Raw genomic sequence first — 22273 nt, 5'->3', positions numbered from 1 at the left:
CCGTGCGTGCCGTAACTCTGTCTAACGCACCCACCGCTAGCCTAGCTTAGCACAAAGACTGGAGATAAACGGCTCCAGCTAGCATACTGCTCCCAATAAGTGACAAAATAACGCCAACATTTTCATATTTACATGTACAAATAACAAGGTCACATGAGACACAGCCATCTTCTAACCGTATACATACTGGGAACTATATTCTTAGAAGGCGAAGCGGTGGGTGCGTCAGGCAGAGTTACAGCACGCACGGAGATGAGAAGGGTATGGACTTATAACTCTGCGAGATGCGGTGAATAAGCTAAAGTCCCAAAAAGTCGCCGTGTTCCTTTATGCAAAAATGGTCCATTGTCTATTGTCAGTAGTGTCGCAATGTATAAGCTTACACAGAAGTCACTTTCACACCTGGTAGCTTTCTATTGGTCAACATGTATGGCGAATCAGCATGACCAACTTGAACCCGTTGTGAAATCTGTATGGGAAAAGTCCTTTGCATTTACACAAAATTCCCAATCAATTGAAATCCTATAATGACTGGATTTCACTCACAAAAATTGGTACACATACACTACTTTTCACGCGTGTACAGTCCTTCTCCTTGAGGGCCAGATGTTAAAAAAAGAGCTTCCATGAGAGTTTCCCAAATATTTGCTAAAATGTGCTTTAAAGGCTCTTTCCTGTGGATTATGATGTGGTCTTACGTCCTTTGCTCCTGTTTCTCTGTGAAGTCTGAGACTGTAGGGTGTCCTATACCATTTTATGATCCAAAAGCATGCTCACAAATGCTCCCTTTGCTACTATAGCTCGCATTTGTCTATGCAACAGTCCATGTGGTCTTTTGTAACCAATGTGTGAATTTAGAGGAGGACTGCTGAGTGCATCCTTTGGGACAAGGTCATGAAGGCCTTTGGATCTATCCAAGAAAACCATTTCCTGGCCCAAAGGACTATGCTGCATCTTTCATGTTCATAAGCTCTTTTTTGGGTATCTCGTGGGCTTCCCACAAGGCTGAAACCAGATTTTTCAGGAAAGCAAATTGCATCCCAAAGCCTCCTATCCAGATGACAGCACCTAATGAAAACAGAAGACTCACCTAGAGAGATTACATTACCAGTCGGCCCTGCCTCAGGATATAAATCAGTTACCCCGCACTGCCTCCGAGGGCTCACAATAGGCCTAATAAATAATGATGGCTCTGAAACAGTGGGGAAATAGCACATATACATCTAGGGTTTAAATATAATTATATCTCCTTAATCAATTATGAACCGTAACGATCGTGTCAAAGTTGTATAGCCCCAACACAAACACCTGCAGTTTTCGGAAATGACCTTAGGGGGAAGTAGGTTTACTACATGCTCTTATTAGCGGTGAGGACACTGTTTCTATTGGAGGGCTGTACATAGTGCTGTCACAAGCAAAGGCTTGAGGGATAATTAAAATCAATAGACTAATCACAGACTTGACTTCCTTCCTGCTGTTGTCCTGCCATATATTTGATTTACACTCACTCATCTCCAATCCTCTATTAAGTCCATATTTCAGTTATGGGTAAAAAAAAAACAATTGAGAGAATAACTTGTCTTGTCCTCAACATTTATTTGTTTAAATTAAGCAACGAGGCCGAGATATATAATCGTGGCTCAGGTGATTGCCTGTGAACCCTTGACTACATTCAAAATATAGTGAATTATAATATAAATAATAATTGATTTATTTAATAAAATGGTTTAGTAATAACTTTAGTAATAATAGCTTAAAGTAAACAGTCCTTAAGCTAGGCTATATATATATATAAAAAGTGTGTGTGTGTGTGTGTGTGTGTATATATATATATATATATATATATATATATATATATATATATATACACTATTTTTTTTTACATAAAAATGCATTTAAAATAAATATTTTATTACTTATAAAGTATTTTAAAAATATTAATTGTGTACTTTTTGTTGGGAATCACTATAGTCTAAACTCTTTGTTTTCTTTTTTCCCCTTTAGTACCACGAAATCATGGGAAAAACAATGTGCTTGATATCGATTCAGACATTGAACTTGGCAACACAGAAGAGGAGCTGAAGGATGACCCAGGTAAAAGAAGGCTGCTTTTATTATATTTAATTTTTGTGCTGAAATTGCGGATGGATTTTAGAGGGTTTGATTATTTGATTATAGACTGGTCTGTAGACATACAGCAAATGGAAACACACAGTGAGACTGCCTATTTGCAGTGTTTTCTGTTATTTACATCACAGGCATTTTGTAGGTATTAATCTTGACTTTTGATGTCACTCCAGATGAATTGGATCAGTGTTGTGAGGCGAACAGCTTTCTTTGGCCTTCACGGAAATACCCACGCTCCACTGATCCCTGTGGGAAATTCAGGAATAGCGCAATTCAGAGTTACTTTTCATTTAGCAGTTTCACTTACGCTGCTTGCAAGGGCAGTTTCCCTGGAGTTTCCTCTGTTCAGTGTGTTACTCAAGGGCATGATGATAATAGAGGATCTCAGTTAATGGCCATCGTGAATTGAGCCTGCAATGCTGGGAATACCAGCCCAGAGCCTTAACCAATATTTATATTGTTTGCAAACAGGGTGTGAAATGAACACCCGTCCCCAGTCAAATGCTCAGCTTGATTTCTGTCAGGAAAGCCCTTTGCGCTGAAGATGCTTAGATGTTGCTGTCACGTCATTCATTATGACTATCCATCCATCCATCCACTTAAAAAATAAGTGCTACATTGTTTTCTATGGAAGCTTGTTTCTGCCACTGAATAAAAAAGAAAGAAGGTAATAGTTTATATCTCACAATTTTGACTTTTTTTCTCAATTGTGATTTTCTTGCAATTCAGACTTTTTTTCTCACAATTGCGAGTTTATAAGTCAAAATTGCGAGGATGTCTCGTTCATATCTCGTTTGCAGATAAACAAACAAACAAATAAATACATTTATTAGTTATGTAAATCTTTATTCCACAAAAGGAAAGTCAATTACATGGAATGAAAATGAAAAATTAAATAAAGATTTTTTTTAATTATTATGTTTTTGGAAATACCCAATATTTTGTGTGTATGAGACCATGTGAGTAATTCATACAGAACAAAAATTAATGCTTTATTGACAATTATACTTTTATAAATCAATTTCTCCTTCAAATTACAAATCTCCGCCATGTTTGCCGCCTCGTGCATTCTCAGTTCAATTCCTCGTGGCTGCTGGACAAAAATGTATTTTCCCACACTGGTTAAAGTGAATATTTTTGTTTCAGTTTCATGATATTTTTTGGAGTTCAGAGTAATTTCTAAAGTTGCATTTATCAACAAATTGTTTGATCAATTGTGTCCTATTCCACAGACACGGGCCATCTGAGCTGCTCTTTTACTCATGGTCTCTGTGGATGGATCCAGCACAGAGAGGGAGATCTTCACTGGGAGACGACTGCAGATCCTTCAGGTATTATGGGGGTTTTCTATAAAATGTGTTATTGGGTCAATGGCAAATAAGAATTTCTCAGATGAAGAAAAGAAAAAATAATTTAAAAGTTCTACAGGTGCAATTTTCACAGAAATGCAGTATTTGTATTTACCGTATGTTTCATACTGTAATGTTTCAAAAGCAATGTTAGTACATTGTTGTCATGTAATCGTACACTTAATTAGCTTTTTTGTTTACAATGCCGTTACGTTTTTTGCACACAGTTATATACATACAGTATATATTTACATATTTATCCATTCATATACATGGTTTGTTTATTCATGGTTTAGGTCCTTGCACGCTCACTGAGTCTGAAATGTTCAAATGCGTTTTTTCGTATTCGTCATTCGGTGGCTCTGAATTGTCAAAACGCCTCTCTAAATGCTTGCTATGGATGCGAAAAACTGAGAAAATCGTTACCGATCCGAATTTTTTTATGACGGACGAAAGTTTCGGAGGCAGTGTTCCGGACGGGCAAGAGTGTGCAAGGACCTTTAGACTTGTTTTTTAGGCATCTGCCTGTAGCAGATTATATTTTATATGTATTTTGTGGACACTGTGTTCTTTATTTAATGTATGATGCTTTTATGTAAACTTTACGTGGCCTCGTTAATTGGCCCGTAAATTGACGATGATCTCTTTGGCAGGTGGGCGGTACCTAACGATCTCTGAGGGCGGAGAGAAGCGAGGTGGGCGTGGCGCTCAGCTGATCCTCCCCCTGACGACGCCCTGGAACGAGGGGAACCTGTGCCTGGCCTTCAGACACAACATGGCGGGCCACCACGTGGGCATGCTGCAGGTGTTCGTACAGAAGGGACGGCAGCACAGCCCCGCGGTCTGGGGTCGAACGGGAGGAAACGGCTGGAGGTCCACGCAGATCACCATTTGGGGCAATGGCCTAGAAAGCGTAAGTGTCAACACTGAATACACTCAGGTCTGTGAATGTCTCGAAAGGTTTCACCAAGGTGTCATTCGATTTATGTCGCTACAGGTGATCGTGAAGGGCGAGCGGCGGAGAGGCCGTAAGGGAGAAATAGCTCTGGACGACGTGAGTCTCAAACGAGGTTCTTGTCAGGAAGAGCACAATCTGAGGAGACTTTAACACCGACAACACCATGAACAGAGACTTTTAACGCCAGCTTTACTCACGGGACTCTAGGAAGACGGACACCTCACGGAAAGGGACGTGGCTTCCTGTCAGTCCCGGTACGGTTATGGGTGCACTTCCCCTGGCCTTCCTCAATGGCTACAAGTGCATGTGCTCAGCTGAGTGCTGTAGGGACAACGTATTTTTGTAGGCCAAACCCCAGAAACAAGTTAGCATTTTAGCACGTCCGGTTCCATCGTTTCAAAGTCAATGGGTTTTTGGTTAAATGTGGTTAACAAAAGCTCAAGATATTTTCATGTTTTTTTTTCTACAACATACATCAGTAAATACATCTTTGTGATATTTTAAAAGCTTTTGTCTTGAAAAGGGTGGTTGCTAACAAGTGGCTAAATGGGACTACAAAAATTTTGGGGGGCATTAAACATCATTTATACACGAGCCAGCTAACAGGGAATATTCTCATAACTTAACTATTTCCCTGCCATTGACGGAATTTTCCAACTTTCTGCTTTTAAATGTTCACAGTTATACGGTAGGGGGCGCTGTTACGCATCTTCCGAACGAGTATTTAATCTCCGGAACAAAACACAGGCGAAAAGGAGCAGAAACAAGCGATAAAAGCATTGCTTATGCATGTTGTAGTCTTTGAAAAAAACTTTAGTTTCTCAGATTTTTGTTCAAAATGTTGCTTTTTTATGAAACTAGTTTATGAAGCTTGTTTCCACCACCGAAAAAAAATAAAAGGGGTAATCACAACTTTTCATCTCACAATTCTGACTTTATAACAAGCAATTGTGAGTTATAAAGTATGAATTGTGAGTTATAAAAGTATGAATTGTGATGTTGAAGTCATGTGACCGTTTAGCTTTTTACTTCTGTTGATTGTATTTAGGCTTAAAAATTCCCAAAAGTTGTATTCATCTGTGAAGATTATCACGATGAACTAAACGTGTAAGAATCATAAACTTTCATTGGATTTTCACAGAGCTTATTTTCTGCAATAATGGAAAAATCCTATAGGGGTTTTGTCAACTTACAAAAATATGTCATCACTTCAGCACTCGGTTGGATGAGATGTCTAAAAAGTCTGAAATGTTTTTTCTTTTTTTACATTTTAATTTTGTAGATGTCAAATTTGTCTCCCACCTCAAATCTTTTTGTCAAACTGTCGAGCAGACACCATCGTGCCATTGTAAATGTGAGTTGCCCAGTTCAGCTGTTCGTCACCCGAATGATGATGAATTCAAAATCCCCTTTTCAATTTGACCGACGTGATTTGTTAGCCCAGTTTGCAGCTAATCTGAGTGACTATTTTTGGTGTTATTATTGTAAATGTATTCAAACATGTGTATATATATATATAAATATATTTCAAATATGCTTTGTAGGTGCACATATATGTGAATTCTCCATCGTATAAGTGATGCAGGACAATGTTTACATCACACGACCCAGTATTTTATTGACGTATATTGTTAAGTACAAACCAGTAAACAGTTCTGAATTTTTCTTATTAATGGCTGTATCAGCCATTCTTTATGATCGTCACAACCATGGTTACCCTTTAAGACTGTATGTTGATTATGAAAGATCTCGGTTTAATATTCAGATGAAGCAACGACCTCCAGACATTAAAAGGCGTGAACATGAAATATGTCTTGTATTTTTTACTCTTGTTGGGGAGTAATAACTTATTTCAGAGTAACGAGTGACACAGTGCTACATTGTTTTTGTCATGTTGTTTTGCACACACAGCTTTAATTAATAACCAGCTCTCCTAAACTATCTTCTCTTTCATTCGAAGGACTGGGAAGTCAAATTCTATTAGTGAATCAGAGTGGATGCTGCAAATAAATGAACCAAACCATTTGCCTGTTAATGTGATTCCCTGGGACGATGCTCGCACAGCACTTTATATTGTCTTTTTTTTTTAGCAGGAGAGTTTTTCTAGTCATATTAGTTGTATTTAGAGTAAATCGACCTGTTCAGATAATACTGTCACCCTCATTGAAACCCTCTTTGCTTTCGTGCCAGAGAAATATTGTTCTGAAAAACATCAAGCCCCTCATTCGTGAAACACGCAGAGCAATTGTGTTAATCGTTCAAAAAAAGCTTTCTTGTGTAAAGTGATTGCATTCAATTCAATAATGATTTGCACAGAAATTTGTTCTTGCTTGCATTTTCCATGCATGAACAAGGCCAATTTCTTTCTTTCTACTCTTTCCATCTAATGGCCTTGATATGAACCAATGAAACTCCTTATAGAAGCAATATAATAGAAGTCCCATTGTAAATAATACTAATACTTATATATTTTTTTTTAATATGTTGCATTTTGAATGGCAGTTTTGAGATAGTAACCTTTGGTACATTCAACTGTAATTCAAAGAAATAAATTTTTCTGCGGTACCAAATGTTCAAGGAAAATAACGACCTCTGTTTGGATCCGGGTGACTGGAAAAAAATATTTTCATGATTTGTTATCACAACTTTTTATCTTTTGTCAAATCAACTTCGATAACTAATGTGTGAAGATAACACTATTTTGAGTTTCTGTTTATTCTTCTTCATCAGATTAACTAAAAATTTTAATTACTACGAACTAAAAAATTTAAGGCAACTTGCTTTTTTAAGTTAAACCAAAACATTTTTTTACAGTGTGATTGCTGCTTACATATACATTTAAAATGAGATTTCAAATCTAAACCACTATTGTGGTAGTTGTTTTAAATAATATTAATGAAAACATAATCTTTGTTATAATTATTTATCAATATATATATATATATATATATATTCTGGGGGCTATGAAACTTTTGTGACACTAGCCAAGTTTCCATCCACTTGTCAATCGATCTATCTGAAGTTCGGTAAAAAAAACTAATGCGAATAAAGCTGGTGAAAGTGTGTTTCCATCCAACGGCTTTAAAGCGAATAAAAACCAAGTCAGGTCCGAATCTTCAAGATTCTGTAACCCCGTAGGCATTTTTGAGGAAAAGTTGTTATACCACATTTTTAGAAAGTTCAATGTCTCCTGAATAAGGATCCACCGTATAACATTGCAATAAGGGTCCCATTTTCTTGTAATTGTTATCGAAACAATAGGTGCATTATTCACAGCCGAAAGACTACAGGTGGATAGGGTAAATTTTTTTAGGTTATATATATCACCATAAAACTTTTCCAGTTTTTCACTTACATAGAGACATTTTTTGTACTACAAGTTTTCTGAAATGTCATGTTTACATATGCAAATGAGGCATTATCTATTTAAATATGTGCTAAAAGCAAAACTTTTATATCGGAATTGAAATCCACAGATTCGAATAGACAAAGTGTTGTGAAATTAACAGTTGTGCTTTGTATTGTTGTGTATTTTCTTTGCACTGATCTGAAGGAATACAAGTTAAGGAATTGCCTTCCAGCAAATGTTGCCCTATTTCATGCGGTATAACCACATCAACTATGCTTGGTGGGGGACATTCTTACTGAACGAGATGCACCAACTTCCACAGCCTATGAAGAAGGAGTTTGAGGCTGGGAACTTTGTAGTCAAGCGCTCTTTACATCGCTTCAACCAAGTGGATCCCGATCAGTCAGGAGTGGCTAGGCTGTATTGGAAAAACGGGAGGAGGAATTGTTGGTATCACAAAGACATCTTCAGCTCTTGGCAGATGGGCTCAGTCTTTCAACTTCCGATCCCATCTTGCCCATGACACAAAAGTTGCCTTTGGTCTGGATACAGATAATGACTACATCCACAATGAAACCACAAAAGGCAGAATGAAATGGGACTCAATAGATGAATATGCTTTGCTTGCAGTATTGCAGAGATTTGGTCTCTTTTCGGCTAACCTGCCCCAGACACTGCAAAACATTGCAAACAAAGACTTTGCCACCCAGGATATTGAAGATTAGCTGTTGACAGCTACACAGAAAGGGCAAAGTCAACTGGATACATTTGTAGAGGAGAGGCTGTCGCCATCTGAGGGGAGAAGAGTCACTTTCAGGGACAAACTGAAAAAGAACAAGTATTTGACTTTTGCTTCCCTGTTTGAAGTTCAACAGTCAGACCCAATCACTGGGAAGGCAAAAATTGTCAAGGCAGACAGAAACATTCTACAGCACCTCATTGCTGCATATGAGGCAGGACGCCCAGTCAACCTCAAAAGCATTATGATGCAGAACTATTCGTTGTACCTCTGTCCTTGGCAGAAGTTAATGGGCAGCTTCGTTCAGGTTCAAAGGCGATACTTGCTAAGGTCTTGACTGCTGACATTCCATGTCCCAACCACCTTGGTGCCACAGACCTACAAGACGAATCAATGCTTATCGTTGATGGTCAAGCTTTGGTCATTGCTATTGGGAAGCCACAAGAAGCAAAGACTTTTGGAGACCTGGCAGACATCTTTGTGGAAACTGTTCTCCGAAGTGAAGCACAGTTCCAGCGAATTGATGTTTGATCGCTACCACACACACTCAATCAAGAGTGGAACACGTAAAAGCCGTGGAAGAGGCTTGGTGGCAATCAGAAGACCAGTTGAGGGCAGAGATTTACCTCTTTCCACAAAATGGGAGAACTTTATCGCTTACGAGGACAACAAGGTAGACCTTGCTCACTTTCTATCACAACAGCTGATTGTGAGAGCACCAGACACCAAGATTATAGATGGTTGAAGCATCTAATACATCCCTTAACACTGACAGCTTGGAAGCTAAACATGAAGGAGCAGACACAAGAATTATCCTTCACTGCATCAGAAGCAAAGCATCGAAAATTGTTGTCGCTTCAAGAGACACCGACATCTTGGTACTGCTGATTGCCCACTTCCACATGATGCCATGCCAAAAGATCTGGATGAAGACAGGTACAGTAAAGGAGAGAAAGTACGTCCCTGTTCATGCTGTAGTGGAACAACTGCAGATGGAGCCACAGGTCCTCGAGCTACTTCCTGGTTTTCATGCTCTCACTGGGAGTGACTCAACTTCATACATTGCAGGACATTCAAAGAAGACATGCTGGGAAGTTTTCATAGAGTGTTCACATCTACTAACGGGGCTTGGCGAAGGTCCTGAACTGAGTGACCACACCATTCAGAATGCAGAACAGTTTTTCTGCAAACTCTATTGTGTAAAGGATGCTGATAACATCAATGAAGTTTGAGCAAGCATGTTTGTCAAGGGCATGACAATAGAAAGACTGCCCCCAACCAGAGACGCTCTCTACTACCACATTCAGCGCTCTCACTTCCAGGCTTTGGTCTGGCGGCAGGCCCACTTGCAGCAGCCAGTTCTGCCACCCCCTGAAACCATGGGATGGAAGACAGAGGGGAATTCCCTTATTCCTCAACTCATGTCACTACCCCCAGTTCCAGAAGCCTGTGAGGAGTTAATCACCTGTGCCTGCACCACTGGGTGCAAGACAGCCCGATGCGGCTGCAAGCCTAATCCATGCACTGCATCTTGCAAATGCAGAAAGTCCAATGATACTTGTATGAACAAATAACTTTTGGAATATCTGTGATCACAGTATTGTTGCTTGATTTTGTTGAAATTTCAGAGTTCCAGCAGCCATTTAAACATTAAAAACTGTCCCTTTCATGTTAATGTTGTTTTTTCATTGTTTATTTTTTTTTAATATTCGGAGAATGCACAGTTTAGTTCTAATGTTTAATGTTTAAACTGCAATAAATTCATTAAAACGTTTTTTTTTTTTTTTTTTTTGGAAGCCATTTTGTTTTTATTGTTTATGCCAAAACAGTGATGTTTACAACTTGTTATATGGCAGAAATGGATTCAGCACCTAAAAATCATATAGAAACAACACTTGAAGTACTTTTCCTCAAAAATGCCTACTGCATCTTATCCAGGGTTATTTATCTATTTTGGGACTTGACTTGTTTTGCCATCAAATTGGTATATCGAATTGATTTGAGACATTTTAGGGTGTTTCCATTCATTTTCACACTGAATCGCACAACATTCAAACCAACATTTGCGAACAAAGTTTTGCTAGACAAAATGCAATTCATTATTTATTCGGCAAATAACGTTTCCATCAGCGTTTATCGCATAAGCCGTTTATCGATCAAGATAAAATCCGATGAGACCGAACGTATTTCATTTGAGTCGATATTCATGAAATTCAATCGAATTGTATTGTTTCCATAAGGCATTTTTCATTCGATATCACTTAATTCGGATAAAAACGTGTGGATGGAAACATAACTATCAAAAAAGCTGGCAGTGGCTTCGATTAGTCTTGTAGAGTTGTGTTCCTCTGAAGGCACATTACAACCAGTACGAGAGAATGATGAGTGTTGTTTTATATTTTACTTTATGCTTTGGGGCCGGGAAGCGATGAGGTTCAAAATCCAGCAGTTATCTAAAATATCTATTTTATTGATCCCCAAGGGGGAATTGGAAAATAAAATAAGCACATTTGGCTCCGAACTTACTGACGGCAGCGGTCACCTCAAGAGACACGGCTTTGCATTCGGTGGAAGTGAAGGATGTACTTTCAGTGGCAACTTTATTTGGTGCACTACTGTAGACTTTAATAACTCCATATGTTTCCTCCAGCAAAGTCTAAATTCTTGCATTATGGAAACATTTTGCCAGGACATTCTGGTCCGTTCTGATTTGTAAGCACCAAACATTGTATTGGATTGAAAACTCAGGTCTCACTACATCCATGGAAGCAGATAAAGGTGCTTTGTAACATGACAAATCAAAAATACATCACTCATTTCACTCCAAACAAAGATGCTATGCGAAATGTCCTGCCACTTTTATCGGTTAAAAAAACAAAGATGCCTCTTGAGGCAACAAATTTGAATATAAATGAGAAGCAAATAAGGGGAAGATTTTCAACTGATAATGATTCAAGTTTCAGTTTGTTCCTTCACAAACAGCTTCGGTCCCCATGCATTGTGTGCCAAAAGTATTTTTTTTAGCAAATTATGCAAAATATCTCGTTCTGTGTTCAACACACAACAGACTCACACAGGTGTGCATCCACATGAGGGGGAATAAATGAGGAGTTTTATTTTTCTGGGTAAACAAGTTCTTTTGCGGTGCTTAATGCCTTCCAAAAAACATCCCATCATATTTTTACCACCATTTAGGTTGTACTTTGACTCAAAATACGAAGCATGGAATGAAGCTATGTATACATGCATGCTACATGTTATTAAAGAGGTTTTAAAGGCCTTGATTTTGAAGTGTACTAGACTGGCTAGGTTTTCATAATTGAATATTTGACATTGTTGCATCACCTCTCTTCTCAGTCTGTCAGTAACGCTCTGTTTAGTTCCTGTCTCTATGAAGCCCCTCCTTCTGAAAAGTACAGTGTGCTCTGATTGGTCGGCTGAACCAGTGTGTTGTGATTGGTCAACTGTTTCCAGCGTGTTTGGGAAATGTCCTGGCCCTTACCATAAGTGTGAGTTTCAGCACACTACTAACTCAACTCAACCAGGCCTTGCACCTTTATTTTGCGTATGCCTTGGTCGAGAATTATTTAAATGAGGAATATTGTGACGTGTTTTGTTCCCGGAAGAAAACTCAAGACTACAATGGAGGTGTTTCAGGGAGTTCAGAAACAGTGACACTGATACAGAGAATAACTCCCTTTGGAGTGGACTTTGTGCTTTGCAACTTTGCAGACATTAAGAATGCTGAAAATGTAAAAAAAAAAAAAAAAAAAAAAGTCCAGGTATGCATTTTAAATATCCAATATTCCATCATAGCTCCTCTTCCTGTTCTTAACTGACAGGACTGGAACCCACAGTGCGTTTCTGATTCTACGAGCCCATTCACATCAAACGACGCGCTGCGTTCGAAGAAAGCCTCTGCACACTAATGTGGTTATTTAAATTTTCCTGACCTTTTTGTCAGGTTGGATTGATCTAGACAAGGCGCTTTTACCCACAGAATATCATCCACCGTTTATCACAACTTTGTCTGGAAGTTTTTTTTTTTTTTTTGGACAATGTAGCTGAAAATTTCCCCATTAAACCCTCTTCGCAACCCATTTTTTCTTCTGTACTGACCCGAATTTCTGAGTAAAAACAGGATATTCGATAAGAGAAAATGTGGACTTCACATTGATTGGATCATCAACATGATCCAATATCCACTATCCAAAAGTCAGAACTCAAAATGTCCTCTTTAGTCCAAAAAACAGCTTTTATTGAATTCAAGCTCAGAAAACGACTCTTTTAATGCGATAATAATGCGATAGCGCCTCAAATCATCACCAACTTCTGCAACCATTCATGCAACGAGTCTAAATATAATGCTACACTTTTCACGAATAGTTCATCTCGAGAGCTGCAACAGTAAAAACATAATACAAGATTTCGAGAGATGTAATACTTATTTCATATGTAAAGATATTAGCCAATCACAGCAGACACGCCCCTTCAAATCAGAGGCTAACATTTTATTTTAAATTATGATTTTTTTTAAAATGTAAAAATCATACTAATATTATAAGTGCACCTCAGGAAACGTTATAACATATTTTTTAAACTGGAGTTCATGATCCTTTTAAGAATCAAGTAAACAGTTTAATCAACACTAAAACAGGAATCTTCAATATAGCGACTTTTGAGAAATGAAACTACAAATAAGGCTTTGATGACAACAGCTGTAGTAAAAACAACAACTTTATTTTTGTTGATTGGTTTGGTCCCAGAAGTTCAAACAGCTGTGTGCATTTTCAAGTTCAAACTGTTCAGTGCTGACATGCATAATGCCTTTCAGGAACTCTTGACATAGTTTAGAATAAAAAAATGTTTCATCTGAGAAATGTATTCACGACTTGCACCATGTAAAAGACATTCAGACAGTTTCCCTTTATCGAAGCGCACACCGTTATATCTGCGGAGATGGGACCGTTAACAGGCCTGTGGACTTCATCTTGTTCATGCCACCATCCAAGACGCAAACTCGAGGGAAATTTACTTTCACCAGGTGAGCAGCAAACTACAGGAGAAAAGGAGGTAAACGTGTGAGTATAGCTCAGTTTATTGCATATCGCAGAAGTCTAAAGTAAAGTGACTTGCAGTGAATGCATTTGACAGCGCACGTGTTTCCTAAAATACATCAACAGGAGGACACATCCTTACCGTGGTGGCGTTCTTCATGATGTTGCTGAGGATCACGATGACACGGAGTCGGTGTCCGGCCAGGGCGCTGGTGGCGGGACACTGGAGCAGTTCTCCCTCCGGCCCAAACGTGGAGGTGTAGGGAATGTTAATGCTGCCTGGGATGTGACCGCGACTGAAGCTGCACACGGGCGGTCAAGGGTCATGCGGCTGCATTCATTTGATCAAAAATACAGTACAAACGGTAATATTGCGAAATACTATTATAACATAAAATAACTGTTTTTTTTGTTTGTTTTTTTTTACTGTAATTTTCAGCATCATTACTCCAGTCTTCAGTGTCACATGATCCTTCGGAAATCATTCTGATATGATGAACTGAAGTGACGTCGCCACTCAAGATTGGTCACTTGTCTGTTGCCCGTCTACCAGTTTCTCTGCAACGGTCCATAAAAGTCAATAAATAAATAAAAATCTCATACTGTCTGTAAACTCTTGTGTTAAAGGATTCGTTCACTTTCAAAAACATTTTTGCTGATAATTTACTCACCCCCATGTCGTCCAAGATGTCCATGTCTTTCTTTCTTCAGTCAAAAAGAAATTAATGTTTTTGAGGAAAACATTCCAGGATGTTTCTCCATATAATGGACTTCAATGGCAACCAACGGTTTGAAGGTCCAAATCTCAGTCTTCAAAGTCTCGACACGATCCCAGTCGAGAAATAAGGGTCTTATCTAGCGAAACGATCGGTCATTTTCTATTAAAAAAAATAATAATTATATACTTTTTAACCACAATTGCCATCTTGTACCATCTCTGAGATGCGCCACGTATTACGTCATCACGTTAGAAAGGTCACGCAAGACGTGTTTACAAAGCAAACGGGCAAAGACTAATACACGTACCAATAATGATATGCACACGTAAGGACCATTTTAAACAATAAACTGACACAAATACATATAAATATGTGTCATTCAACATACATACATCAAACTTGTAAACACTGGGTCGGTGCTTCCGACACGTCTATAGTGACCTTTCCAACGTGATGACGTAATACGTGGCGCATCTCAGAGATACTGTAGTACAAGACGGCAATTGTGGTTAAAAAGTATATAATTTTTATTTATTTTTTAGAAAATGACCCTTATTTCTCGACTGGGATCGTGTCGAGACTTTGAAGCTGCATTGAGACAGACATGTGGACCTTCAAACCGTTGGTTGCCATTGAAGTCCATTATATGGAGAAAAATCCTGGAATGTTTTCCTCAAAAACCGTCATTTTGTTTCGACTGAAGAAAGAAAGACATGGATATGTTGGATGACATTGGGGTGAGTAAATTATCAGCAAAACATTTTTTGAAAGTGAACTACTCCTTTAACAAGAAAACGACTGACACGTTTGTAATACATTCCAGAGAGCGGCCGTTATCAGCCTCGCAGTGGAAGATGAAACCATATCCGTACCAGCTAGGCCATATCGGCACGAGAACGGTGGGAAGGCGGCTAATGTTGAAACCAGTTGTGCTGCTTAATATTTTTGTGGAAACCATGAAAATGGTGCAACTGGGAATGCTTACCAAATGTAAATATCATAAAAGTTTTCAGGGTAACACTTTATTTTACAGTGTCATTGTTACAAATGTTACATGTAGTTACTATAGTAATAACTATAAATTATGCATAATTACACGCAACTAACCCTAATCCAACCAAACCCTCCCTAATCCTATAGTAAGTACATATAGTTACTTAATATTACTCAGTACTTAAATATATAATTACAGTGTAACAAAGACAACTTAAAATAAAGTGCAACCGAAGTTTCTTCATCAGTATTTTGTCTTGTTTTAAGAAAAAAAATATTTAAGCATCCTTATACCAAGATAAATATATTCGAGAATCAAAACGATGAAAGATAATAAGAATTTATCTTGAAGTATTTTAATTTTTTTTACCCAGTTGCTTTAAAAAAAAAAAAAAAAAAAATGTACGTACACAACCTCACAAACAATCTTAGATTGATGCTTAAAACAAGGAAAACCTACAATAAGCTTAATTCAAGTTGCTGTATACTTTCTGAAAACAAATTATTTGTATCATTAATTTTATCATTAGAATTAGAACACTTTATTTTGATAGTCCACTTAAGACATTAACTATAAGTAACTTTGCGACTACATGTCAACTAACTCTCACTAGAGTATTAGTAGACTGGTAGGGTTAGGGTTTGGGTTAACATATAGTTGCAAAGTTACTTCTAGTCAGTAGACTATCGAAATAATATTTTTGCAGTGCGGAGGAGGCTTTGATTTAGATCAAGAGGTTTGGTGATTGGTTAAGGCCCGGTGGCTTTGAGAGTGATTGAACTGTGTCAGATTAAACATGTGAAGACCATTATAAAGTTCAGCTCTAATGTGAGCATTACGGTGCATTTAGTGAATACCCAGAGGTACTTTGGTATACATGTGTTGTGGTAAGACATCTAAGCAGCGCACAATCTCCTGTAAGCTCTTGAGCTGGTCGTTTGTAATCGTGTCAGGTGAAGTTCACAGGATTTACAGAACAAACCCTACACAGATCTATGGGCTTTGTGGAAACCGTCCAACTCCATCCAAAACCCACTGCAGCACTACGAAAGAGACAGAGAACTGAGTGTGCAGGACAAAATAAAAAAATATGAGCAGAATAAAGTCCCTTGGGACATTGATTAAACATGAACAGGACAAGTGCACGCAAGAGCAGTGTCTCGAAGAGAAGCGCAGCAGGTGAGCGGAGTGAAAGATGAGATGGGAAAAGAGAAAGAGGGCAGAGTGTAATTGAATAATAACTCTTCTTAGATGCCTTCCTCCATAGATAAAGTTACAATCAGTGATATTTGTGCTACGTCTTTCAATACAAACGAGCGGAACTCCTCAGAAACATTTAACAAGACCTTTCTCCGTTTCTCAAGAGAGAAAATGTTCATGCAGATTTTAAACGGGTCTTAAAACAGAAAGGGCTTTGTCTAACATTCGTATCAAATATTGATATGGCCATAAATGGTGCGGAATACAAAATGAGAGAACGATGAATATTTACATCAAGATACCTGCGCTGCAGCTTTTACATTCAGGTTTCCCTGAAAGCCTTACATGTATTATGATTGCTCTTATCCTGCTTGTGTACGCTATCGTGGATCTACTTACAGATGCACTAATGGAAACGGTGACAAACCTCTTAAAACAAATTCACCACAGTATTGCTCTCCCACACATTCCACTGGGCTTTCACTACTAGCAACAATCTGTCTTTAGACTGACTTTTTGGTTTAAATTAATCTGATTTTTACATTATCTACTTAAGAGTTTAGCCAACTTCTAAATGAATCCTTTCAAACAACGTAACACAGCTATGGAAACTCTGAAAGTACATTACAAATCGATTTTTTTTTCACATCTGGAAGAAAGTCTGAGTGTGTCTGGAGTTGGCCTGGCAATTTTTTCTACATTTTTCGACGTCTCTAACATCGATGTTCTGATGTTTTGCTTGGGCTTCAGGGGCCACACATAGACAGCAAAATCAAAATCCTGCTCTTAAAAGGAAAACTAGACAAAAATACTATCTAGATCTAAAATACTATTAATATCTTTAAAATAAAGAGACATTTATACTTATACTACTGATAAAATCTTTGGGGTAAGATGTTATTGAAAGAAAGAAATACTTTTATTTAGCAAGGATGCACTAAATTGATCGGTGAGAAATTAGGAAAAAAGGATTTTTCTATTGAACTCTCTATTATTCAAAGAATCCTGATTTTTTTTTTACATGCTTTCCACAAAAATAATAAGCAGTATATCTGGTTTCAACATTGATAACAAAAATAAAGGTCATGTGACACTGAAGACTGGAGTAATGATGCTGAAAATTCAGCTTAACCATCACAGGAATAAATTACATTTTTAAAAATAACTATTAAAATATATAAAATTGTTCATTTAAATTGTAATAATATTATTGTATAATTATTTTTACTGTATTTTTAAATAATTATAAAAATGTTCGTAAATGGTTTTTTTTTTTTTGCAGAGTCAAAATAATTTTAGCTAATTTTATTTACAGAGTTTTGCATTTATTATTAAGACTAAAAAGGATACTCTTCAAGGCTTCGGATGTCCACTGCCAGGATCTTGGGTTTCCCAGTCCTGGCTCTCTTGGCAGGAGTTTTAAAGCAAGCCGGTCCACTCAGCTCACACAGGTCAATGAGGTCTTCCACAGAGATACGCGGAGACACTTCTGCTTTCAGCTCGCTCAGCTTTAGTGGCTCGCGGCTCTGAGGGTGCAAAGAAATGAGTGGTAAAACAACAGATTTTTTTGCCGCAGTGAGTGGTATTTAAAAAAAAATGTGTGAGAGAAAATAATGTGTGGGTTGAAATGTTAGCCTGTGTAAGTGTTGAGCAGGAAAACCAGTGAAGAGTCAGAGTATATTCAAAGAAAACACATGCATATGTTCAATTCCTGCATCCTGCACCCTGATGATACTGGTATTCCTCAAGGATCTGTACTCAGTCCGATACCATTCTTCATTTTATAAAATGCATGGCTCTTTTTTTTTCACTGCCATGTCGACAGAAGTCAGGGCTACTTTTCATGCCTCTATCCGTTTTCACCTATGTGATCTCATATCCCGCGGACATCTCAACCTGAATGAATAATCAACACCTCAAGCTCAACCTGTCAAGACTGAGCTGCTGAAGATGGCTTCTACCTCAGTTTCTCTCCATCTCGGTTCAAAAAACACAGTTGTTACCCTGAGGTGAAAAAAAGCCAAGATGACCAGCTCACATTCAGTGAACACATCAAAGCAAATCACACAGTTTTGCAGCATTATGGTACACAACTCCAGAAAAAAAAGTTTTTTTCTTGGTCTCAACTTCCTAAATCAACTTTTTTTTTTCTGATTGCAGAGGCTGAGATTATTGCACTCGACCCTAAACCACAAGTAAAAACAAAGCAAACTGTGTCAGTCAGATGGTCTTTTCCTGCCCAAATAGGTTGTTTTTACCTTGTTAAAAGTCTATAAGACTAGCTATTTTTAATTCAAGCGACAGCTCACCAGCCTACCTGTATGTGCAGCACGACACTTCAAGGGTATCCAAAATACTGAGTCTTAATTCACAGTTAACTGTTAGAAATTCTGCCACAAGCTGTTCTCACAAGCAGAAATCCTCACAAGTTGCATCTTTGCTTAAGTCTACACAGGGTGCCCAAAATTGCCTTAATCTAAATCAAGCCACTTTTTCTGGCTTACCATTGCAGCCAATGCCCTGTGCCCCCGCTACCTTCGATCCATTATCAAACCCTGTTTTTCCCGGCCCGTTTGGGGCAATTAGCTCAATCCAGTCTCCACATGTAAGGAGCCCACCTGTCTGAAAATTTCTCCATCTGTGCCACATCCCGATCATTAACAGAGCAGCAAATGGACCAGTTGAACTCAAAAGGAGACTATTCATTCTCACATAACTATCATTTCTCCCACTCGACTAAAAAGCATAGCAATACAGCAATATCATAGCTCTAATTGGCACTTTAGGTTCGGCCACATTAGATCTTTATCAGGAAGGAACAATTTAATAGGCACAATAGGAGTGGATAACATTCACTGTTCCTGCATATCTTCCCTCCACCTCAACACTTTGGCCAAATTATCAAGCAAATCATCTACAGTACCAGCAGAGAGTGGGTGGATTACAAAAAGGGGTGGGCAGTGTGACCAATCTAATATAACAATAATGATTTTTCTATAAAAATCAGTTTTCCATTTGAAAGATGGAAATATATTTAAACATCTGCATTCCTGCAGCTCAACTGTGTTGTGTACATTGAAAGAAATGTAATTTTCTTAAGAGAAAAGCATCCGGCAATTGCACAAAAAAAAAGAAAAGTAAATTTAGGTAAATTAACACTCAAAAATAAAGGTTCTTTATTGGCATCTATGGTTCGATGATGAACCTTCAACAGTCAACAACATATCCTTTCCATGTCCATTATAGTGGGAAAAATGTTCTTCACACCAATAAAAATGGTTCACTGAAAGTTTTTGGGGGAACCAAAAATGCATTAACATGAAATCCCCGAAAGTGCATGTGAGAATCAAAGCTGTATTAGATCAGAGAAACAAATATTTGAATATATTTTAAAATGTAATTTATTCCTGTGATGGCACAGCTTCATTTTCAGCAGCCATTCTTACTCTAGTCTTCAGTGTCACCTTCAGAAACGACTCTAATATTCTGTTTCCATCGCAGGAATAAATTATATTTGAAAATACTGTATAATAAACTAGAAAAGAGTTCATTTTTAACTGTACATTTCATTACTGTTCATTACTGTTTTTACTGTATTTATGATCAAATAAATGCAATCTTGGTGAGCACAAGAGACTTCTTTCAAAAACATACATTATACTTACAACACTACCGGCCAAATGTTTGGAATAATAAAATGTAGTTAAAGTAAATTTTGAAATTGATTTTGAACTGATTGGCGACATCTTACGCTTGTAAAAAGCACCAGCAGGTGCACGGCATATACGGTAATGCCGCGCAGCCATAATAAACGATCCGCATTATCGCTGAATTCCACACTTCTAAGTGCAGGACTCTGAAACAAAAGGGCAACAGCACAGGAAGGGCAGCAAGGTGGGGGGATATCTCGTAAATGTCAATGTTCAGTAGCCCATGAAATCAGTCCAATCAGTCACGGAGAACCAGCCTCCCACAGAGTGCAGCCAATTACCTATGAGGTCACCTTAGCAATGGAGGTAAGCTTGAGGAATGGAGGGCGGCTGATGTCCAATGGGTTCTGGTATTAAAGTGCATTAGATCCGCAGGGCTCGTGGCATTCTCATCATTGCCTAAAGGAGGCCCTTGTGCTCTGGCTTCAGAAACTCTAAATGCAGGCAAGAGTCTTGACCTTTTATTATCACCGGTGACATTTCAATAGGCCATAAACTTGCCTGTTTGGAGGCTCTGTGGGTTCGCAGACGGCCAAGACAATCGAAAAGCCACAGAGCTGGTCTGATCACCAAGTCGAAATGGTGAATGTTTCGTCTCAAAGCTGAAAGGAGCTGGCTTTAAAAATGCAGAAATAATCAAATCCATGCAAACATTCCTCTGGGTATTTACAGTCTGAAAAGGATTACCAGTGCAAATCTGAAAACAAGCGTGTGTTTGAAAGGCTTAACATCTACATGACAGGCGCTGTCAAAAATTGTTTGCTATCTTTTATCAAAAGTGATAAAGGATGGAGATCTGGCATAAATGCAGTGGTGTGACGATGCCCTTTGGTGCGTGAGAGGCTTTTAACCATCCAACATCTGGCTGCACTGGAGCAGGTGATATGCTGAGGCTGACGCACACCAGAGAGGCTCAAAACAAAGGAATCGAAATAAAGAGACAGATCCAAGACTTAAGAAATGAAACCATGGTCTGCTCGCTCTCCCCTCCTGCCCAATCAGAGCTCACCGTGGCACCAGTCCATCTAATCAAAGGTGTTGGAATATACTACTACTACAAAAAAAAAAAGAAAAGCAGGCATTTTGTTGCACGCAAAACAATCAGCTCACATGCACGGCCATTACATTTCTGTTGATATACGATTATCTTGTGAGGGACCCCATTCCTAAAATATAAAGGAAGCTATATATTTTCAACGCCCATATACTGTACCGTGTGTGATAGAATGCATAATAATATTATAAAACAGAATTATTAGTTTTGTATAGTCATTGCAGGTATATTTATTACTTTAAATATTAGTACTGTATGGAGTTAATTAACAGCTAGTAAAAAGAAAATTCTACCCAGCATTAGAAAATTACATGTTAAATTCAGTTAAAATATATTTGCATGGTACTTTGCATTATAAATCGGTTTTGCAAAAAAATAGTGGCGTATAATTAGTAAAAAAAAGTTAAACGGTAACTAAACCCTAAAACAACTTTTTTTGGTTAATGATCTGTAAGACTGGGGCTTTATTAATGCGGTTAATTGATTCAAGTAATTTTTTTGACATTTGGGTATAAAGTGTTTTAATTCTACAATATATGGTGTAAAAACATCTGAGTGCTGCCCTCTTCAGGTCGAACGGTGGATACCGCAGTTGAATTTTCCTATTGGCAGTTGTGGTACCCTGTGATGTAAGAGGGTACCAGCTAACCACGCCCTTGCCTACAGAGAGACAAGTCTCAGGTGCACGTTCCCCCTCCACTGGGCTCCGCCCACTTTTCCAGCATTTTTCAAATATTGCCAGTGGGTGGAGTCAGGCTCTGACCAGGGGTTTAGTTACCCTTTAAAGGCATCAATGGAGAGGGAAAACTGTCTTTAAGGCCCTGTTTACACCTGGCGTTTTGGTCGATTGGATCACACGGGGTCTGAGACATTTTGAGCTTGTCCACTTTCGAAGACTTCCAGAGGTAGTCAAAAACACATTCAACCAGATTGGTTTCGTAGTGTTAACGCTCATGTGATCGAATGCGTTCGAACAGCCACAAAAAAACGCCTACTCTCCGCATACTGACTTAATGC

General features: G+C 38.3%; 2 protein-coding genes across 8 annotated transcripts in view; one reads left to right on the top strand and one right to left on the bottom strand.

Moving 5' to 3' along the window:
* npnta (nephronectin a) overlaps positions 1-6242 on the top strand; it is a 46826-nt gene extending 40584 nt beyond the window's left edge. For all 6 annotated transcript variants that reach the window (XM_079617317.1, XM_079617318.1, XM_079617315.1 and 3 more), the window contains 4 exons: positions 2005-2094; positions 3360-3458; positions 4130-4389; positions 4474-6242. In XM_079617317.1, coding sequence (XP_079473443.1) covers positions 2005-2094; positions 3360-3458; positions 4130-4389; positions 4474-4584 — 560 coding nt within the window. In that variant the 3' untranslated portion in view covers positions 4585-6242. The remainder of the gene's footprint in view (positions 1-2004; positions 2095-3359; positions 3459-4129; positions 4390-4473) is intronic.
* A 6999-nt stretch (positions 6243-13241) lies between these two features.
* Positions 13242-22273, bottom strand: part of tbck (TBC1 domain containing kinase) — a 57317-nt gene continuing 48285 nt past the window's right edge. For both annotated transcript variants that reach the window (XM_079615280.1, XM_079615281.1), the window contains 3 exons: positions 17843-18018; positions 13722-13881; positions 13242-13578 (listed from right to left, as the gene is read on the bottom strand). In XM_079615280.1, coding sequence (XP_079471406.1) covers positions 13468-13578; positions 13722-13881; positions 17843-18018 — 447 coding nt within the window. In that variant the 3' untranslated portion in view covers positions 13242-13467. The remainder of the gene's footprint in view (positions 13579-13721; positions 13882-17842; positions 18019-22273) is intronic.

This window comes from Phoxinus phoxinus (assembly GCF_949152265.1).
Source record: "Phoxinus phoxinus genome assembly, chromosome: 6".
NCBI classification, from domain to species: Eukaryota; Metazoa; Chordata; class Actinopteri; order Cypriniformes; family Leuciscidae; genus Phoxinus; species Phoxinus phoxinus.
This window is presented reverse-complemented; position numbering and strand designations above follow the sequence as displayed.